This window comes from Nipponia nippon, unplaced genomic scaffold (genome assembly GCF_047370975.1).
Source record: "Nipponia nippon isolate SJK-2023a ecotype South Korea unplaced genomic scaffold, ASM4737097v1 scaffold_5, whole genome shotgun sequence".
Classification (NCBI taxonomy): Eukaryota; Metazoa; Chordata; class Aves; order Pelecaniformes; family Threskiornithidae; genus Nipponia; species Nipponia nippon.
In genome coordinates, this window is record NW_028262369.1 from 68,152,900 (window position 1) to 68,176,175 (window position 23,276).

Below are 23,276 nucleotides of genomic sequence, written 5' to 3' on the forward strand. Positions count from 1 at the left end.
AGATAATAACCCAAAGTTTTCCTCTAGAAAGTGGAGGTGGAATGAGGTGGAGGAAACCTGAAAATGCACTTTACCTCCCTCTTTCTGTTAGAACTGAATTATGGCTAAGTCTTCAATATTACAATGATAACCATAGAATCTATGACAATCACATTACAGTATTACATAATAACTATGAGTTGGGCTGCATCTGAATGCAGAAAATGAGTGCAGGAAAACAAGAATCAGAAAATTAAGTCAATGCACCAGAGAACTTAGTTTGTAAATGGCCTATGAATAATCCAGCTGTTATGTTGCTACTGCAGTTATCAGATTGGGAACAGCAGTTGTGTGGCATGTTAAGGTCTTATTAGACTGAAGTACAGTGCCAGCTAGGTATGCCTTTCTGGAAACTGGTATTACAGCTCTGCTGGTAAGCCTCTTGGGCTTGCCTGCAAATGGTTGGGCACAGAGGTATGCAGACAGACCTGCACAAACTGCATTCTGAGCAACTTTGATTTAGCAAATCAAATCACTATGGAGCTCATGTTCTGCTAAGGATCTGGAGCCTGGCTCCCTCCTTCCCCAACTTCTAGGCACTTAGTTTTAGATTGAAATTCAGAATGCTGCATTATTTTTTTATATTAATATATGGGAAAAATAGGTACCTCAGAACAACACCTGTAACAGCTGTTGAAGACTTTAGCTAAGAATTTGCAAGCTTTGTAGAAAACTGAGTGAATTAGGTAATACTGAGGAGTGACGGTTGCCCCAAAGACTCCATCGAGTTGTGCCACTGTGCCAAAAACTCTTCAGTTCTCCATGAGAGTAGATGCATCAGTAGCTTTGAGATTAAGTCAGCCAGCTAGAGGAGACCTGAGTTTCAGTCCCTACTCCAAAACATGCACTACAACTTTAGATAAAATACATGGAGTCCTTGAACTGGGGAGTTGAAGTCAGGTCTCCCCTACTTTTGGAAGCAACCTGATCTACAACAGTAGGAGGAGAAAAGTGCATCTCAAACTCCTTTGAAAAACGTTCGTATTCAGCGTATGGTTGCTGATGACAAAATGGCTCAAGCAACACTGATTTTGTGCCTTCTCTCTTTAACACACGTGCATACATGCATGAAAGTGCCCGTTATTTAAATTTGTGTATCACTAACAAGACAGGAGAAAAAGCTGGTTGCATATTACTGGGGATAAACTATACTGGTGATAAAAAAAATGCAGCTATCAAAAAGGAATCTTCCCCAAGACCCACTTACTAGCATTTTTGAAAATTACAGTGCATTCACATGAAAGTACTTGTATTAAAGCTAGATAAGTAACAAAAATGTTTTGTAAGTAAAAGGCATAGCAACTCTTCTATAGCAGGACAGTGATAGATAATGCCATTCCTTTTGATCTACCACTCAAGATTCAGTAACTGAATGTTCCTGGCTTCAGTGTTACTGTTTATTAGATTCTTTATCAGTTAACTGATGACCTGATTCTATAGATTTCATTTTATTGAATGCCACTTAAATGAAGGAATTCCTGTTTATTTCAGTTTGGCTGTGTGAATGCACGTATAGCTATCACACACATCTTGAATCATTACTTCTAAAAGTCAGCACCTTTCATTTATATTAGGCATTGCTTTAAAAAGTCCTAAAGTGCATAATGAAGTAGTCCCCTCCCTCAATCTCTTTTTCAAATGCCATCACTTCTCTGTTCATTTTCCTAACAACTATTTCCCAAAGAAGAACTAAAGCCCTCAACTTGCTGTATCCTTTTGTAAATACCCAAGGAAAGCTTTCTCTCTGCTATTTGCCTGTTTCCTGCAATCTGGACAACTGAAGGAGCTGCAGCTGCTTAATTTCTTTAATGTCTCTCATCATACACTTATGAGCATTTCCAACCAAAAATCCATTCTTTTCCTCTCTGCATACTTTAAGCCCATTTTTTAAATAGAAAGAATTTCTAAATCCTTGGCGTTTATGATGAATAAACCACACAATTAATCTCTTTGAAATGGGTGTATGAAGTCCTGGGTCATTTGACTGAATATTGGAGATAAATTTTCATCATTTAAGTTAACAGTAAAAAAAGTGGTTCAATGGACTAGCACAAATGGACAGTATTATCTGAACATGGAAGTGGTTATGGTCAGATATGGTGTAAGTAGGAAAGAAGGATAAATTTTTAATCATTTTTTCAGGAGGTATGTGTACGATGAGCACTTTGCATATCAAGAAGCAGAAGGGGGGAGTATAATAAAAGAAAAAAAAGGAGGTAATAGTAAGATTAAAGATGAAGCAAGTGCCCAAATATGGAGTCAAATTCATCTAAAGAGCTTAGATTTTAAGGAAACAGTGATGAAGTTAGATAAAAACAAAGTCATTAATGCATGTATCAGGTCACTGCAAGAATAGGGAATTGCAGGTCTCCTGAATCCCATTCTAGTTTCTCTACATGGCAATAACTGGTTTTTTACACTTATCCAGGAAAGCAGCATGCTACATAATAGCATGAAAAGGCATCCTCAAAGCATGGAAAGCAAATATATAGACCGATGTCCTGGTTTCAGCTGGGATAGAGTTAATTTTCTTCCTAGTAGCTGGTATAGTGCTGTGTTTTGGATTTAGTATGAGAATAACGTGATAACACACTGATGGTTTAGTTGTTGCTAAGTAGTGCTTACACTAGTCAAGGACTTCTCAGCTTCCCATGCTTTGCCCGGTGCACAAGAAGCTGGGAGGGGGCACAGCCAGGACAGCTGACCCAGACTGGCCAAGGGGCTATTCCATACCGTATGATCTCATGCTTAGTATATGGCCAGGGGGCAGCAATCACTGCTCGGGGCTGGGCATCAGTTGGCAGGTGGTGAGCAATTGTATCATGCATCACTTGCTTTCTATATTATTATTATTTTATTACTACTATTTTATTTTACTTCAATTATTAAGCTGTTCTTATCTCAACCCACGCGTTTTCTCACTTTTACCCTTCCAATTCTCTCCCCCATCCCAACTGGGGGCGGGGTGGGTGGAGCGAGCGAGCGCCTGTGTGGTGCTTAGTTGCTGGCTGGGGTTAAACCATGCCAACTGACAATGGACAGTGGTTGCCTTAAGTTTAGCAATTTTCACTATCACCTTACCACTCCAGGTTTTGTTGCCTTTTTTCCATCCAAATTCAATTCAAATCATGACTTGCTATTCAGAAGCCACCTGACAAATTGGCAATAATCTACTACTACACACCATTTGCTTAAATATTTACATTCATATATGTAAGAACATACGATGTAAAATCACAGCACTTTATTTTCCCTGAATAAATATTTTCAATGTGTTAATTAGCTTATGAATGCAAGCAATCAGGAATGTTAACATACCAAGCTGTCATATACCAATTTCCATCCATCCTTCAGTCGCGTAAAATCCTTACGAATGTTTGTGAAGCACGGCAAATCTTCTAGTCGACAAATTTCATCCCATGATTTTGGAGGAAGCCAGGTACATGGATTAGGAAAGGGATTGTCCAAACCTATGCCTCCAGTCAACAGAAATTTCCACTCTTTCTCATTAATCTACAATGAAAAACACTGCTCTCAGGACTAAATAAATAAAATCTGATGGTTTTAGTACATTAAGTAGGAAATCAGTACCTTTATCTGAATTCTTGCATTAGTTGAAAAAGCTTCTATACAACTACTAAAAGGTTGTTTCCAAAGTATTCAGTGTCTGGTTTTCAGTTAAACATGAATTTAAGGAATCAAAAAAACTAAGATATGAGACAATTTAAAGATTCATCTGCATTCCTAACTTGGGGAAAGAACAATGTTAACTGATTAGATTTTTAGACCCATTCTTCAAATCCCAAAATGCTGAAGGAAAAAAATACTGGACATATTTCAGGGAACCATGCGTTTTGCAACCATTTCCTATAATGCAAGTCTAAACATGAAAAAGAAATATTAGACTATTGCATGACTCATTCCTTTCTCAATACTCCTTTATCTCAAAATTTCTTTGATGGCTTGAATTTCTAAATTGAAGTCCCTGTGAATGCGAGAATGGTGTCCCACGATTATTACTGTCAGCTCTTGAAAGAGTTCACTTCTCTGTATTCCTCAATACAAAAATTTCAAAAGTTTCTAAAATTTTAAATGTTTCCATATTACACTGAAAGAAACAACTCCAAGCAACCAGTGCTTTGCAGACGATACGGTTAAAATGCATGTATTTCATTATGAATTTTAAAAATCCTGTCAAGAAATATTTTTTAAAGAATTACTAGAAATTAATATAATTTAGTTGGTACAAGTGTTTGCTTTTGAGGAATTCTATGCAAAAATAAACGCATTTAGCACCTTAAGTGAAAAAGATGAGTAGTTTGGGGTTTGGTTTCAGTAATGTTTAGAAAAACTGTTATCATCTAGCTCAGTTTTGCCATACCTGTTTGTTATATGTTTTTTTTATTCTAGAGTATCTTTTTCAATGCTTATAATTGCTTATAAAAATGAAAATAAAACACCACAAAATTGAGGCTTAAGTAATATAATTATATATAAACTTATTTTTCTATTCTTATCCTGTATGTTCCTATTACTGGTAGTTTGTATATGCAGTTTTATATATACCATATCAAACTGCAAATTATTTTTAATTACTGACCAATCTTTCGTATTTCAGGAGATTCACAGTTAGACAAAAAGAGAAGAGCAGCTTGTCCTTTTCAAAGAGGGAGCGACAGACATTGACATAAAGTGAGTAAGTAAAACGATCCTTGAGAATCTTCAACCTACAGGTGTCAGAAAAAGAACAACCTTCCATTAATATCACTCCAAACAGTACGCATTCTGGAAACCTGTTACAAACCATTTAAATCTCTTTCATTCTAATAAAGTCTCTGGTCAATTACCCCAAAGTAATCATTAAATGCATCTACCATTTTGTAAGCAAAATAACATAAAACACACTTAAGTGCAATTACATCTTAGTAACACATGATTTTCAGAGGAAGTGAGAGGTCCCTTTTGGGAGAGGCAGAAAAGAGCAGCAATTTTAAAATTCATTAGGAATAAAAATACCAGGGCCAAAACCAAAACAGTCCATCTTTAAAGGTTATCTGAAATATGTTTCCCATTCTACAGAGTATTTTCCTTAATATGCTACAATACAAATATATTTAAAACTCTGTGATTTATTGATAATAATTTCCTTTAAATACAAAGCAAGGAGGCCATCTATTGTTTTATAAAGGTTTAAGCTGGAATACCTAGTCAAAATAAGGAAAAGTCCATTTGGGTGGTTAGAAACGCAGTGTCTGAATTTGCACAACTACTTCAAAGAATTCTTTCAAGTTAGTAACAAAGATGTGGAGAGGTGTTACGGCTTTTTTCCAGCTACGTAGGTCACCAATCCCTTGGCAGGGAGCTACTTGGAGGGTACTTCTGCAGTTTGGACAGGGTGATCATTCAGAAACCTGTGTGATCTATTATAATTGAAAAGTGGAAAGCTTTTGACAGAAGATCAACCTTGAGAGTGAGCTATGTTTGATCTGTGTCTCCTTTTCAGTCTTGTGTTTCAATCAATTTTTGTTTTATTCTATTCAGCTAACAAGAAATAGACCATTTTTAATAACATTACTGTAATATATAAATGCTCCTGGTTTTTTATTAGCATTTTAAGTCATGTCAAAATTCCTCATCAGTTAAATGGCTATACATACATTTTCTACACAAAATACTGACATAAAGATAGCCACGGGACAAAATGTAAATTTTTTTCAAGTTACAGAAGTAACATGGTTTGCATGAGAAAAGAATGATTAAAAAAAAAATATCTTAGCACAGAGCCTGTAGTAAAACATGTCTGACTAGTGAAGATAGCCCAAGACAAACAATCTTATGTGAATTATTAATTCACAGAGAATTTTCTGTGAGTCTGTCTTCCTCTGCCTTCACTGGGCAAAATTATCAAAATGGGCTTACACAAATCATTCCCTGGGGATGCATACCGTCAGCTGGGATTCAGGTCCTGTATCTTTATATTTCTACTGACAGAAAGGTTCTGAATCGAAATGAGTTTATTTTATTTATTCCTTACTTTAATTTAGGCACACAGGCATACAGGGATTTTTTGAGATATGAAAGAGTAAGATTTGAAGTCAAAGAGCTAGGTTTATAGAACACAGATTGCCTTATTGGTAAAAGGCTACCTTGAAGGTAGTTTCAAATGTGATACCAAAATATTAAGCTCTAACTTAAATGATTAGTAGCAATATCTTTGATAAAACAGTTATGCTAGACTTAGATTGCCCAGACCTTGACTAAATTACAATTAAAAAATAACCTTCATAACCAGTATGCCACCAAACTGAACACTACACATTAAAGTACACACTAAGTACTTACCAGGTACTACAACTTACTTGTATTTAAATAAAATATCTACAGTAATGGACAATTCAGAAATTGCCATTTGAAATATTAACTAGAAAATTTCTATATACAAATTGGGAGAGTAGCTTCCCTCTCCCATCCTTTGTTCATTTGATGAACAGGCAAGTAGCTAAGTAACAAATGCAATGCTCTGTGATTTGAAGATCAAATAAAGCCACTAAAGTAGAATTTAGTAACTGATGTGGTAGAACACTGAAAAACTTTTTTTAAACAATCTCTGTGTAGATAATTCACTTCAAGGGTATATTTTGAGTAATCCTAATGTGATCATAATAGTGAGGTCCATCACATGTAAAATTCAGATCATTAAAGACTGCAGTTTCTCCTGTTCTCATGTACAAGCTGGAAGAGGGAAGGACATCTTAAGTATAAAGCAATAATCAAACTGAATAAAAAAAAATGGTTGGGTTAATAATTACTGCCTTGCACGCTCTACAGCCAAGAGCTCCAGTCACAAGACTTCGTTCTCTCTCACCAGTTGTGTGAAAAAGTTTCTTCTCTGTTTCTTGAAGACATACAAAGTCACTACATGAAGTGAAATATAAAATCAAAGCAAGTAGACCATTTTTATCTAACTGATACTTTGTAATTTCACACACAACTTGAGGTAGCAATTACTAAATAGAAATAGTGGAATATGTTGCACTTGTAATATATTGTACCATTTTGTTTCTATGAATAAATTATTTTCCAGAAAAATATTTGACATATATACGTACAAAAAGTATTTCAAAGTACAATGCCTGAGACAGTACACTTTGGAGAAATGACAGTAACATTTCTGGAATAACTATGAATACATCACGAATTACAAATGCTGAATTATCACTCTTACCTTGTTTGTAAAACTTCTGATTGCTCCGAATTATCTATAGACATGATGAAAAGGTTAATAAACCACATGAGTGAATACTGGTACATTGGCTCAATGTTGGCTAGATCAGCAATAGAAAAAAACAAGATTGACGAATAGATAGCAATAGGACGATAGCCCATACGAGTAGCATCAATCTTCTTTTCTGTCTCTTCAGCTACAGCTTGTTTTTCAGAAATCTCATTAGCCAGAACTTTGGAAGAAGACAATATCTTGATAGCAGTTTCATCCTCCAAAATATTTCCTTCTGAGGCTGAAAGAACTTCTAAAATCTTGTCTTCTATTTCTTTTAGCTGCCTAAAATAATATACAAGAGTTTTCACATGTGAAAACTACAGCTGTTTTCTGTTAGTTTCTATAAAATAAGACAATGTGTAGATTCTATTCATAATATGCAACTTACATAACAAAACCTTTTTTTTCTTATTAAATATTCCCTTAAATTTCTGAAAAATTTATCCATTTATCCACTTTCAGGCTAAAAATGGATGGCAAAGGGAGGAAGTGGCAAACCACTTTGAATACTGCACATTTCATGACCCATGGGGAAAGATACCCTTTGCCATGTACCATCAGTGCAAATCTAGCACACAATGAAAACATTTCTAAAACACAGCCATTAATATCTAATTAAAATTTGTGAGGACAGCAAATCATATGCCAACATCATGGAAGGGATGCATAAAAACAGAGGATGGGATCAAGCGTTACATTTTGGAATTACACAACCCGCAATTCAGCTCTTTAACATTTTCTAATAATCCCAGAAACAGGAAACCATATCAGAAGAAGAAAGGCACAACCAGTAGGAATATGAGTAAGAGCATTCATCCAAATCAGCCTAAAAAACAAACAGAAGACTAAGTTTGGGCTCTCAAAAATAGCAGTCTTGAATTTCCTGTCAAATTAAAGAAAAAAAAAAGGTCTCTGAAATGTATTTCCCATGATTGTATTTCCTTAAACTGCAATCTGCTTCTATCCCTAGCAAGGGAAGTTATCTTGATACCTTTTATTCTCAGCCCCTTGAAGGATGAGGGCTTGTTTTTCCTCTTCAAGATCTGGCCTTTCTCTTGCAACTACAATTCCAAGAAGCTGATCCTGCATTCCTTCTGAAGTTATCATGAAGTTCAATAATGTTACCTATTAGAAGAAATACTTTTGAAAAACAGCACAGTTATGGCCAGATACAATTAAAATGCTTCTTCATTTACAAGATGAGGTTTGTATCATGTAGTACGCTCAACCAAACTTTGAGAGTAAATGAATTGTAGCTGAGGGTTTAAGATTGTGTGTTGGAAAGCTAACTCCAGGATTAACCCAGAAAGTTAACAATAAAAGGGAAGTGACAAGAATGTATAGAATTTCATTCTGTTCCTCAAAATTACATTGAAACTTTGAATATCAGTGCTTCAAGTGATTGGTCCATATAACGTGAACAAACGTTACTGCCTCTGCTGCATACATTTTCTCTCTTTAATGGCCTTGTTCACATGCAATTTGTGGTGTTATTATTACAGGGATATTTGTATCCTAGAATTAGGATAGCATCATATTCTCTTTTTCATGAGAAAATAAGCAACTGGAAAAAAAAAAATTGTTTAGAAGAATTCCCATCCCATGACATATTTATAATAGATCTGGAAAAAAAACACGAGGTAATAGTGACTACAGATTCTCTTTGGGCTTTTTTGGTGGGTACAGATACCATTGACTTGTGTTTCAAAAGAACATTTGCCTTGAACATAGTCATCAGTTAGAATATGGAATACCTGTGACATTAATCTGTCTTGATCTGCTTCTGCCACTAATAATATCTCAAAGTTGTCCAAATATCTGAGGCTTTTTTTCATGAGTTTTGCTTGTAAAGTTAACTTTCTTAAAATACATTACTAATAGTTTTTTGTTATGATAAGCCTCATCTGAAAAAAATTTAGGAGCACAGATAGCATATCACACTGTTCTTGCACACAGGAATTTTGAGAGGAGCTTCAGTTGTATATGACACTAAGAATCAATAAGATCTTCACAAGCATCATGGCCTATTTCTTCCTCACCTTATTTAACAATTTTAGTAATGGGAAATATAAAATGGACCTAATGTTTCAAAACTTCAAGAGTCTTCTATAGGCTCCATTTCTCTTCTTCAAAGCAAAAGGCTAGTTACAAACAGCATCATGAGTTAGCTTTCAATCAGAGCTGCCATGCTCTGAAAGTTTGGCTGGTTCAGACATTGGAACCTCTGAGGTCTAAGAGCAAACTGCTGTCTACATTCTACATTTCTCCTTGGTCCCTGAGGGACAGAATGATATTTTTTATGGACATGAATAAGTCACCTTTCCCTCAGCAGTGCTGAAAATTATCTGATTTTTAGTGGGTTTTACTACATTTAATTAATAATGTTAGAAACAGAAAAAAGCTACTCCAAATGGCTAATACCTGCAAATACATATCTATATAGTGTAAATACATGTAAATCCATGACCTATGTCTCTTTCCAGGCTTCACTATTTAAGCCACATCAGAATTCAGTACAACCTTTTTCTGTGAAATATGGTAACCGTATCAATAACCATCTTCCCTGGACTCATTTCATTAGCTAGCTCCTGAATAATCCTCGGGACAAATTCACCAATGGATGTTGCAATTAGCTTCAGACCAAGATAATACTTGATAATACTAATACCAAGATATTACTTTTCTGCCTCCTGCTCCCTGTACATGAGTCACCTTAGTCAGCTAGCTCAGCAGCGTGTGGTATAGCTGGGAGCATACCCAACGATGTCATGAAGCAACCACTCCTCATTAGAGCAATTAACAACTTATGTCTGACTGCATGGAACCCAACTAGAGAAGATTCATCTTTAGAAACTTTATATGCTGGGAGGGGCGGGGGGAGACAACTGTATTTACTGTTGATTGGCAACTAGGAGATTTTAATTGTCTGTTAAAGAAAAAACTTTTCCTAGGAAGTAACCTTCATATAGCTTTTAAATGTATATGTACTCTAAGAGTAAATCTTTTGGATGTTCTCTTCCTTTCATATTTCATCTTTTTTTTTTTTTTTTTTCTGAATGTGCAGCTCATTACCTTCTTTGATAAAAGATCAATGTCTAGATGATTTGATGTGCATTGAAGTGAACAGAAGTTATTCCCTTTCATTAATTTTTGTCCATTTTTCCTGCATCAGAACTCCTTCATTGTTGAAACAACATAATAGTTTTAAAAGTTTTGATTTCAAGGTTTTAAGTTTCAGTATAACCCATGTTTAACAAAAGTGTAAATTTGCAATACTTTTCTATGAACAGTTCTTCAAAAATAATAATAAATAAAATTAGGAATACATCTCCCAAGCAACTTAAAATGACTAAAACACCGATTTTATTCTTTAAAGCAGGAAACCACCTTTTTTTATCCGAACAGAGAAAAATAAGAATAGCTATAGTTATCAAATATATAAATCTGTAAATATATTTTCTATCTGTTATAAACAAGGCACAATGCCAGGAATTGCTCAGACTCCTGTCCCTAACTATACTACAGATAAAAATCATTAATATGAAAGCCTAATGTAGAGTTTGCATGTGAGGTGACTGTTATATTACGTCCTTGTAAATATTTTTGTAATAAAAGGTGAGTAAATAGCATCAGGAGATACAGACTGGGAAAGGTGATAAAAATAATTAATTAATTAAATAAATTCTTGACAGTATGAAATACTGACAGTATTGCAAGGTGAAGTATTAGATACGAGAAATGTCAACGCTTCTAAGATGACAGCAGTCTTCCAGCAGTGTGGAAAAACCCAGCATTGGCAGGGGAGGAGGAATAAACAAATGCCAGAAATTCTTCCCTGGTTTTAGCCAAGGAATAATTTTAAAATTAAAACAGAGTTGCACATTCACTTTCAAAATTCTCACCTTAACAGATGTTTCAGGAAGATAATGTGGATTTCTCAGCTTAGTTGTAATATAAAAGCGGAATTCAGGAGCATACTCGATAGTGGAGTCTCCAAGGCAAATGCATATACTCCCTGACTGCTTAAACGTCTGTTTGAGCAAAAGTGGCTCTAGGATAGGATCAAGTTCTTCTCCAACATTCTCCAGTAGCACTTCAAAATAATATAAGAATTAGCAGGACTTTCTTGGCGTTTATATTACCGATTGACTGTTTTTTACAATACATATGTATAACGTGTATTTACAGTGTACAAACAATAAAAATATTAATCTAGCAATATCTAGAGATAAGGTTAATGTTTCTTAGAGTATTCAGCTGCTTGAAAAATTAATCAATGTACCCTAATTTCTTTTTCCAATATTATATCAATTTGCAAAAAAAGCAACTAAAATGCTATCACTATTACTGCTGCCAATAGCATAGAACAGCAGTTTAAGGCTACCATTTTTAAAAAAGGGAAATAACAACAAATTAAATTCCACGTGGCACAGAAATAATTTTGGGTAACTAAGTCTGCTTCAGTTTTCACTGTAAGCGTATGAGATTGTCAAAATCAAGAAAGAAATAACGGAGAATAAACAATCCATTTCTTTACTTGTAGTTCCGTTAGCCATTGAAAAATAGCTGGAGTTGTAACTATGTGTTTCATTAATTTATTTCTATTCGAGGGTAATAAGACTACTTGCAATAAAGATACTATAGAGAATACAAGAATCGTTAATGATCATAGCCTAGCAATCTGGTATTTATACTCTTGAAAAGCCAAATAAAAGCAACATTATGTTTTAGAAATAAAATTATTGTAACATGAAAACAAAGAAACAGCAAAATCTCATAAAGCAATTAAAGGATACAAATTAAACTGAGTATTATAATTATATTGTGTTAAGAATTATCTTATAACCTGAGGTAAGGACTTCAATTACTATAGTACTAATTTGATTCAAAATGAGAAAAAAATTTCTCTGTTTTCCTTACTATAAGAACATTTGATACTCACTGGAGTTTCATTTTTTAGCTAATTGTGCCCCCTCCAGGTTCTTCTGTAATTTACACTTTCATTAGTCATTAACCTACCAGGACTGCCAAACTGAATGCAATTTTCCAGTGTTGTAACAAATTGAGGGTCGCTGAGTTTGATTATATGCAAACTATTGGCTTTTTCCATGTTCTTTATCCATTTATTTGCTTGACCCTGAGGATCTATCATCAGAGGCCATCTTCTTGCATTACTGAAGGGAAAAATATGAACTTTCAAAATTGAAATATAAGCTCTTCAAAGGTTTACCTTAAAGTACTACTTAAGGCAATTTATTCCCTTTTGTGATGAAACCAAAAGCGCATCAGTATGAAAACGTAGTAGGCACACAGGTATAACCCTTGATGAATTTAACAGGAGAGAGATGAATCTTAAAGTTCTTTATTTACAAAACATAATCTTCCTCTTTCAAAGAAAGTACTTAGAATAAGACTTCTTACTTCCTAAAAAGTTGAATCACATTTAATTTTATAACACTTTCAAAATAAAAAGATCACTCTAAGTTTTGAAATTTTGAACAGTTTTAATACAGTCATATGCACAAGTGAGCATTTTCAAGTGAAAACAGATGAAATTTTCCACTACAGAGACATTTTAGAGTTAGTCTAAAGGGAAATATATAAGCAGATTCAAAAGTATCTACCTTTTAATCCCTAATCCTTAAGCAGCAATGAACACAAAGAACTTCTGGATTTTATTTTTGGCAGACTTAATAACTACCTCACAGATTTTTTACAGTATTCTCTACCACATGTAGCTACATTACCAAGATATCTAAGACTAGTGACACATTTTAATGGTCAATTACAATTACAGCAATAATCACCTAAATTAGAAATTATCTAAGCAGGCAGAAGTGAGAATTCCAAAATAAATTTAGTCCTAAAAATTTGGATCAGTCAGATCCCAGTTGGTTAGGAGTTATAATATAGTTTACTGCTAGAAGGAAAAAAACAGCAATACCTTTTTTCCCAGATTCAGCATAAAAAGAAATCTTTCAGACTAATTCTATAGCCTCTATCCTTATTACAAGTTAGCTTATGCACAATGACACTGGCAAATTATTTATCATTAATAATTTTTTTTTAAATGGAACCTCTCTCTCTTGAAAAATTCTGATTCACAAATAAAACTTGCGATGTAAACATGTCTGTGTAACACATTATAAACTTTGATCTTCTTTCAAGAGAGTAATTTTAAAACAGATAAAGCACAGTTTAAAAGAGAAAAATCCTTTATTTTCTCTGTTACAATCTCTATTCCACAAACCTATTAAGGACTAAGTGTAGTTGTAAGGCCTGTTTATACATGTGTAAATATAACAACACACAATAACATGCATGTAACCCTTAATCCAAGGGTTCAGCTATGCAGTTCTGTGAAGTGCAGCTGTAGGGCTCTGGACTATCATTACCGAAAAAAAATATTTTTTCTTAACCTGTGAGAGACCAGATAAGCAAAACTATGTAAGATAGAAAAAGCAAAAACAAAGCTGAAAGGGAAGATGGTTGCTTTGGAATAGTAACTCACAAGAAATTATGGAACTTTGGAAAGACGAAAAAAGCAGAGACTGTTTGTTATTTTTTTGGCAACTGATGTCAGACCTGGCAGCTCAGCAAGATCCAGAACCAGTCCTTTCCAAGGCGCAACAGAGGCCAGCATTTCCCCACCACAGTGCCAGCCTTCTGGCTAGCACAAACTTATAAAGTGTTCTCGATGCAGTTATGAGCAAACTGATGTTTAGCTCAGTTGTGTTAGTCCTAATTACCATGTGTGTGTATTAGTGAAAAAATAAGTCTGTACTGAGAAATCACAACTGATCCTGCTTGCAGAATCTCTGCACAGTTAAATGTGCCCAAATAAATGTGATCCCTTAGAAGAAGGAATATATATGGAGATACGGAGCACAAGCACCTTAGGTTCTTTGGACTGAAAATGGAGATTGTGGAAGGAAGACAGCAGAAGCTTAGGAGTGAAACTTTTGGAAGAGAAATGTACTATGTGTGGCAGTAGCCCAAGATTATACATGGGATGCTACAGAGGTTCCTTCTGCATTATGGATCACAAATTGGACTTGGGAGTGATCATTCATCAGGTAAAGGAGGATGGTTTTCCTCCCCCTTGTAGAATGATTTAGGAAAATGGGTCATCTGGAAGGGACCCTGTCCAGCCTACCCATGAAGGAAGAAAGCTTTCACAGGTAAAATGCATTGAGAACTTCGGGAAATGCATTTGTAATCCACCAGGACAGTGTGATATCTAAGCAGACGTTAAGAAAGTTAAAATGTGGGCTTTGTAAAACTACAAGTGTTTTGAATAATTTGATAAACACAGATAAGGACAAATTTGGTAACACAGCAGGTCTAGAGAAACAAACAGATGATTTGAAATCTGAACACCTGTCAGATGAGGCAGAAGCATCAGTAGTATTAGAAGACAATCACACAATAGGAACAGTGTCAACCAACAGATCCCAAGTGTACTGAAAGAACTGCTGAGCTCCCAAATTGCTAGGTAGTGCAGTTGCTTATGAGAACCCAAAGGGAGACCCAAGGGATATATAGCCAGGTGATTTTAAGAGTAAGATGGTACAAGGTGATACAGCAATTGCAAACTGTAAACTGAACACCGTAAACTTACATGTTAAGCACATTCTAAAACAGACAATGTTTATGTAATTTGCTCATAATAATTTTGCTTGTTCTTATTTTAAAACAGGAATTTAAGACTTGAGAAAACTTCAGCCAAAACCTACAGTATGTATTTCTTTCCCTAATTACTTCAAAGTTTCATTCACGTATTATTTTCAGCATATCCCATTTCAGACTTACTGTGTAACACACATGAAATACTTAAGACTGACTAACTAAAGAGTGGTTCTCTAATAACAGCCAAACACACACAGCTTTCATCAATGATAAAATCCTTCTTCACTGATGGGAATAAGCAGTCACTGTGTACGTTTGCAAATTATCCTTGAATAGCTCTCTAATTATGCTTTTTTAAAAAATTGTTATTATAAAAAGCTTGAGTTGCATTTTATATGGTTCCTGGGGTCCTAATATAAAATTCATCTATCCATAAACTCATAACTACAGGCATAATATGTATCATCAATTTGAGGTAGATTCTATCTCACATTTCAAAATTAAAAGCTATCGTTATTTAGTTTTAAAATGCTAATCATCTTTCTATCAGTTCAAAGAGAATTTTGATCAAAGCTTTATAAAAGTGAAGTGTTAGGATGTACCGTAGAAGTGTTGAATTCATTAACATTTGTCAACTGTTTAGCCTGAGAGACTGAATTATTAATACAGTAAATACTTTTAAAAAAGCTACATATACAATCATAATCCCAGCGTATATCCTCTAACTTCAATAAGTAGTTTTGCATGCAGAAGTACAATCAATGCCAATTTTTAAAGTCAAATGAAAGTATGTTGAGGTTCTTTAGCTAGTGCATTATTTTTGTCTTATCTGTTTCATTTTGAACTTTGTCACCTATCCAGTTACTGAAGCTGAAGTATTATCTACACATCTATGCTTCCAAAGGTTAACCCTATAATACACAATTTCAGTTATGTGTGAAAACCTAACATTCACTCTACAGTAAAAGAATTATTCATTCACCAGTGCTATACAACATTAGATTTCTCAAACAGTGAGAAGTATGTTCATGTAAACAGTAGCAAAAAAATAAAGATTTATATTAGTAAGTTTCTGCAGTAGCATACTGTCAAAAAGATGCATAAATGTTAGATACCTGTTTTCATAGACTTGACAACTATTAACCTGGCTATGGAAAAGAATTATAAGAATTATTTATTTGTTATACAGAAAAGAACCAACAGACATGAAGTAGATGGGTAGCAATCACAAACAGAAAAGCAGTTAAAGCAACATTGTTCCATGGACAATTCAGCTTCAGCTGTGCTAAGAACAAAACCTAAAAGCTAAAAGTCAGTAGCAATGCATTAGCAAGCACACTGGACGGAACTGAGAGGTTCTTTGTTCACAGTCATAACAAACACAAGTCCAAATGAAAATCATAAGTGCTTATGCAAGGCAATAAAGCTTAGCCTATCGTAAGCTCCCACCTCTGTATTTAGCAATCTGAGAGGCACAGATGTGCATGTATTAGAATATCATATAAGAATGCAGAATCATCTTAAAAGTGAAGGGCAAGAATATTAGATTTAGAGTTCATGGGATCTGTATTTTCTTTCTATGAGGAATTTTGAGATTTTGGAATTTGTTTCACTTTTCAAATAAGAATGAGAATACCTTTAAATATGCAGAATTTTCAAAAATGTTTTAGATGAAACAATATATCATTAGATAAAGTCAAAGTATTTTATTTTAATGTAGCTTAAGATAATTACAAAAGGGAAAATTTAAAAAAAAAGGGTATTTCAAAATGAAAAATAAATCCTTCTTTACTTACCAAAACTTTCTTCAACTTGTGATAAGATACTAACCACATTACAAAAGGAAGCTACAATTGCAACTGCCAAGCTTTTAACTATAAAGAATATTTAGTAAATTCCACCACTCCAAAGATGTAATCAAGTCTCTGCTATGAATTCACATTTTAATTTTTTTTTTTTTAAAGTTCTTTGAAGACTGGACTGGGTGCAAAGACGACTTTGTGGCGCCCCATTCATAATGCATACTAAAGAGTTCCCTACACTAACCCAAAAACCAAAGCTCTCTCAGCTTTTGTCTAGGAATACGCCAGGTTGTTCTGCTCCAGAAGGGATCCTAGGAATGACAAATCTGTATGAAGTATTGACAGTCAGGGGAATGAGGCCCTAAAGAAAACAGACTCCAAATTATCAGTACAGATACACCTTTTCACCTTTCATCCAATATCTAGAACTATCATATGGATGAGGAAGACCCATATCTAAATCCCAACTGCTTGACATGATCTGAAAGCACACCTTTCTGAAATCAGAGATTATTGCAGGAAAGGCCTATCTCACCTTTTCCTGTTGAAGCGGTTTAGCAGTACATAGAATAAAAGGCAACAAACAGAGGAAGAAACTGGCAAGAGCTGATTGGGATCATCCCTCTGTAAGAAAGGAGACTAGAAATTCTCTCCATTCTAAATTTTACAACCTCCCTCACTGCCTTCAGTAGAAGATATACATGGGCCTTTTTTTGTTGTTTTGTTACTGTGCCCTAGCAGAATAAAGACTCAGCTCATCAGTGTACAAACCAACACTTCCAAAATAATGTCAGGGCTTTACATACTAAACATGCTACAGGCCTGGATATTAAAATCTCCTACCAGTTGGCAACATAAACCAGGAAACTGTTTATAGACAAGTAATCAAGTCATTATCTATAGAATTTCCAGTGCCATCTCAGGGAAAAAGTGTGTGACCCTCATGGAAAGATTAGCAAAATAATCTTCAGTAGCTCTGCAGAAACACTTCTTGGTAGCACCTGATGCCAGCATATTTCTTTAAAATTGAAGAACTTTAGCTTTTTAAAGGAGAAGTATTTCCATATCTACTGATTATACTACTACAAGAATAGCATTCAAAATTCTGTTCCTGAAGCATTTTAGGATGTCTTAAACTGAATTCAGTGTGCAGCATGTTTGTAAAAAAAAAAAAAAAAAAAAAAAAAAAAGGTGGGGGAGATGATATTATAGCAATCCACAGTAGTTATAAAGGAGGGGAATGAATTCACAGATTTAAAAACTTTATAATGTAAAGTTAAAAAGTATTATTAGTATTTCTTATAAATTTAAACATTACAGTAATTTTGTAACTCTGGTTGTTAAACTGGATATACAGTAGAAAACTGTCTATAAAAATAATAGCCGAAAAGCATGTTGAAAGAAGCTATTTAATGAAAATTATTAACTGTAATTTTTTTTTTTTTTTACTTACGAGATAATGATGCCATTATCAATAGAAAACATGTCAGAAGGTAGTCCAGCAATATTCCAAGCTCTGATTTCCACTGGTTCTCCCAGGGTACTTGTTAATGAAAAATCATCAGAACAAGGAATGTCTTTTGTTTTACATAGCAAAGCCCATTCTTTAGTTTGCATCTAGATAAGAAGAAAACAAATATTAACTAAAAATTTTAAAACTATTAAAAATGTATTTTTTTCAAGCCATTTCCTGTAACAGTTGCTACATACAAGATCACTGTATCTTCAAACGGAAAGAAACTCATGCTTTTGTGTAAAATGTCTAAAAATGTCTCTTAAAATGCCTTTGCATGTGATTTCTAAACATGAAATATAAATTTATTTGGTCAGAGCCTTGGTATGATTTTATTTACCATTTCAGCAGTAGTTTTCTATACTATAAAATGAGTGTAGAACAAACACACATATTCCAACTAAAGAAAAAAAATTAAAATCTTCATTATTTAACTGTCAGGACACACATAATGAGCACCTGTCAGGACTTAACCAAACTTAATAACTTAACTATCATTTAGAGTCACTTTTCACTATTCTCTGTATCATCTAACTCACTACAGTTGTGTAAACTATACATGTTTGTATAGTGCATAATAATAATGAAGAAACACACCTTTAAATATGTAAACCAAAAAGCATATTCCACTAGGAAGAATTTTTCCAATGAAGGAAAATACATAGAAATAGCACGTTCATATGAAAGGCACAATCTTGTATGAAAGCTACGTCTAAGGTCAAAGTAGTATGCTGTAGTATTCTAGACTAAAAATTAACTGGCAAAGCCTCAAGCAACAAAACTCAGAAATGCAGTGTTAAAGGAAATGGTTTAAGTGCTAGAGACATTGACAGAGGTGGTGAAAAAAGGATTCACCAATTTGCATAAAACAAAGTTGATATTCCAAAAGATATCATAACTTTTTCTCTTATAAAAGAGGGGGGGGGGGGGGGAACATAGCAGCAGGTGAAAGGAAGAACTGCACAAAAGTGATTATGCTATCCAACAATTTCTGAAAGAGATACCTAATTATATAGGTCTGCACAATCATGAGCAACCAGGAATCCATACCTACTATTGCACAGAGAAAGAAACTATGCAGTCAGAGAGAATGAAATTACACTAAACTTTTCAGATGAAACCACTACGTATTCATTTTTAGTGAATAATCATGCAGATGTCTCTGCCTTTTATGAATATCATCTGTATCTGCACTTGCCTGGAACACAGTTCAGCACCCCTTAAGATGTTTCACAAAAAGTACTCCTACCTACCCAGACACAATATATTACACAATGCAGGTTTTAAGCATAAAAGAGAACACTCTCTCAAAATTATGTAATTCGGAATTGTAAAAACTGCTGACTATTTATTTACGTTATAAATATTCACACCATAAACTCTCACTCTGTAAAGTTTTAAAATAGTAACATCACAACATGGACATCATGAAGAAAACAATAGTTTGAAAGAACAGTACAAAATTTTCTAAAGAAAAATGGACAAAGGAAGTACATTGAAGGAAAAGTGGAAATAAGTATTGCATCCAAATTATATGTTCAAATTAGGTACATTGATTTTTTTTTTTCTCTCTTAATTTTTAGAAATATTTGATACCCTGGACTCGATTTGCAGACATTCAGACATTTCAGACGTTCTTTTCTTCAGCTGAATTCAGTGGCAGGTTCTGGTGTTCAAAAACTTTCGTCGTCAGGCTAATTTTGACATCCAAAAATTGTTATATCCAAAATCAGCTGCCATGTCAAAATCTTTTTGCATTCAGAATTTCTGTTTATTTCACTGAGAGTTACAGGCACAAATCTGCTACGTTATTGAGCTACTGTATCTTTTGTCTCTTTTTGTACAGAAATACTCCACTTTCAGAACTTGCTTAACTATGCTGCTGCTGAAATAGTAGCTAATTCTGGGTTTTTTTGAAGTTAAGGAGAATTTAGCCACTGAATGGAATAGGAGTAACCAGAGCCATGAGGTATAAAATTACTGGCAATTGCTTTAGAGAGGAAAAGCAACCAAAGGACTCCGTGCTTTACACAGCAATAAGTACTTTACAGTAGAATGAAGGAAGAATTTCCCCCAAGAGTCTTACAAACAAAACTCAAAATCCTACAACACAGTTTCAGTTGCAGTTATGAATTCTATTAAAACATAATTTACAAATATAAACTTTATACAGGAAAAATTAATAAAATTTAGATTATTACAAAACATAGGGACAAAATCACTGTACATATTACTTGTCTGTAGCTGGATGTAAAGGCTCCTAGGTAAGCTACAATTCCTGATGAAATAAGTATATCTCCAGTCAAATTGATGTACTGCCTTCCCAGCTCCAAAGCAGTCTCATGCCAGCGAGTTTTCTCACCCCCAAGGCCACCAATCAATTGTTCTGCTCGCTGCAGTTTTTTGCTGCATAAGTCAACCTCAGAATAAAAAAAAAAAAGCTGATTAGATTACATGATCACTTTAAAAACATTTTACAAGTATTAAAAGCATTCAAGAATTATTTTCCTGTGCAGATGTTTTCTTAAGTAATTTCATCAAATAGAAAGAAAACACCTTCTTCTTATAATGGAAACGTTTAAAGAACAAAAGCAATCTCAGTACCAGCACACTAAAGTCTATTCAGTTACATTTTCATCCAAATAAAGGAAGACGACCTGTACAAAACATACAATTCAAAATAGCTCTGCATGCGATATGGAAAACATTAATAGTCAAGGAAATGATCCACATGCCATAAGAGAAACAAAAACACCTTAAAGAGACCACTGTCTCATAAAAGTAGGTACGTTCTTTTCTGCAAAAAAAAAAAAAAATCCTTATGAGTACATAATCTGCATTTCTGTTGTTGGTTTTTAACTAAGCCATCTTTCCAGGCATGTTTATAATCTAACAAAAAATATCATGTAACAGGAATTTAATCCAGCTCTGTTAGAATTCTTTACTATCTAGTAGAGACACATTTCAGCCACAGGATAGGAGGAAAATTATGCCAACTCTTGCTGCTGTTACAATCTTCTCTCTCTTCCAGTAACCATAGCAGCCGATTTACACCACAGTAACAAACTGCTTGTGTAGTTTATCCCTCCCTTCTACTTCCAAACTATATCAGGATGCAGAAGAAACACTCAAAGAGCCGAGTTTAACTACAGACAGGAATTAAGACTCCATTTCAAATTCCAATACTATTTTTGTAAAAAAAGCTCAAGATGATATACTCCAAATCTTAAAAAAACAAACAAACAAAACCATCTCCTATATATTGCCTATTTCTGCACACATAAAACTATTTAGCAGTCAGGAACACAGTTTACCAAAAACATTCTCAAAATTGCATTAGCATAGAAGGCATAAATAAACTTTCAAAACTTTAAGTGTATTGACTTGCAAGTTAATGGATGAATCAAACTCCTAGTATAATCATTGAAAATTTATCTCCTCACAAGAAAGCAGCTATGAGTGAGGATGCAGGAGAGAGATCAGATCGTAAATTCCTAACATCTACATTTTCTATTACTTTAAAGCATTTATTCCCCATGCTTTGCCCATTTATAACCTCAAGACCATTACACCAAAATAAAAAGATGGTTATCTAAAAGTACAACTTGTTCGACATATCAGCAGTTAAAAGGAAAAATACCATTTGACAACGAAGCAAATTTTAAATAACTTTTCTGGATATCAGTAAAACAATACTTCATCTTTTGCATCCTATACCTGATTTTCTAAGTCAGCCTTCTCCTGTTTCTTGGATTCCAGTGTCTGTTGGAGTATAGCCAATTTATCTTGAACCGCCTTCAGGTCTGCTTGTTTCTTTCTTAGACCATCCATAGCAATCTTTAATTTTCCTTCAGCTTGATTCAACTTTAGCTTTTTGGGTGCAACATTTTTTGTCACTCTAAATAAAGTCAAAGAACAAATTAACATACACCCTCATTCCAGGGTTACTATTAAAAAAATTCACATTGGAAAGATGAAGGGAAACCTCAGAAACTCAGTAGCTCATGCAATATTCCATTTCATAATTTGACTACACTTGAAGACAATTGGCTTTTACTTCATCACTTGTTTCTGTGCTGATACTGACTGATCTATGCAGTTTCTGCATTTTTTTCCTGTAGTAACAGGTAAGGATTAAGAGCAAAAAGGGTTATGCTTGCAAACTGTGTCCCCCATTTGATCACAATTTAGAATCCATTATGGATTTGTGCCATTAGAAATGCACAGGTAATCACACATATTAAGTAACACTCACAGACACTGTACACACACATACAGCCAACGGCATACACAAAATAAAAGAAAAAATTAACAGCTTTTAACATCCAACGATCTATTTTCCAGTTTTGACGATTTCAGTCTTCTACACAGATACTTGTGTGACAATATTGGAAGTAACATATAAATGAAAACATATTGTTTATCTTTTCAAAAACAACAAGCAAGAAAATATGCTAGAATGCCCCATGCTCAACTGAAACAGTATTTCACAAGTAATAGCCTCATAATTAATGAATCCCCTCTCCTACTGGTGTAAGTTGCACATCTCCTTTAAAGTCCACCTTTTTAATTAATTTTCTCTCTAACAATTGGTATTTGTAATGTTAAAAGTTGTTCTCAAATTGAGAACTCTACCAAATACGCATTTACTAATCTTTCAGTCAAGTAACAAAATATCCTCTCAAATGAGGGCATGCACTACTTACCTTGACTCAACTTTCAAATTGCAAGTTGACCTTAGCCGCCCAGTGCTGATTTACTGTTAAATGTGAGTTCCAGATGTTTCAAGTTAAGAAATATCATAAAAAATAAGCACACTTTTTCAGTGCATCAAATAAAATGTGTTACAAAAAATATCCTTTGGGCTTGATATGACTGTCAGAAACTTCCAAAGACATTTCAATAATGCCTCTATTTTGTGCAACACTAAAAGGAAGTTAACTTTATTTGCTAACTGAACATAATGTTGCTCCCATGCCTTCTTAGAAAAATTCAGAACTGAAAATCAGGCTCT

General features: G+C 34.2%; 1 protein-coding gene across 1 annotated transcript in view; it reads right to left on the bottom strand.

Annotated features, from left to right (window-relative positions):
* The window catches only part of DNAH7 (dynein axonemal heavy chain 7), a 118,944-nt gene that overhangs the window by 17,689 nt on the left and 77,979 nt on the right, over positions 1-23,276 (bottom strand). The window contains exons 44-52 of the mRNA XM_087731018.1: positions 21,980-22,160; positions 20,497-20,682; positions 18,203-18,366; positions 12,338-12,492; positions 11,221-11,411; positions 8,310-8,443; positions 7,265-7,600; positions 4,640-4,766; positions 3,358-3,552 (exon numbers count right to left, since the gene is read on the bottom strand). Of these exons, the coding sequence (XP_087587144.1) occupies positions 3,358-3,552; positions 4,640-4,766; positions 7,265-7,600; positions 8,310-8,443; positions 11,221-11,411; positions 12,338-12,492; positions 18,203-18,366; positions 20,497-20,682; positions 21,980-22,160 (1,669 nt within the window). The remainder of the gene's footprint in view (positions 1-3,357; positions 3,553-4,639; positions 4,767-7,264; positions 7,601-8,309; positions 8,444-11,220; positions 11,412-12,337; positions 12,493-18,202; positions 18,367-20,496; positions 20,683-21,979; positions 22,161-23,276) is intronic.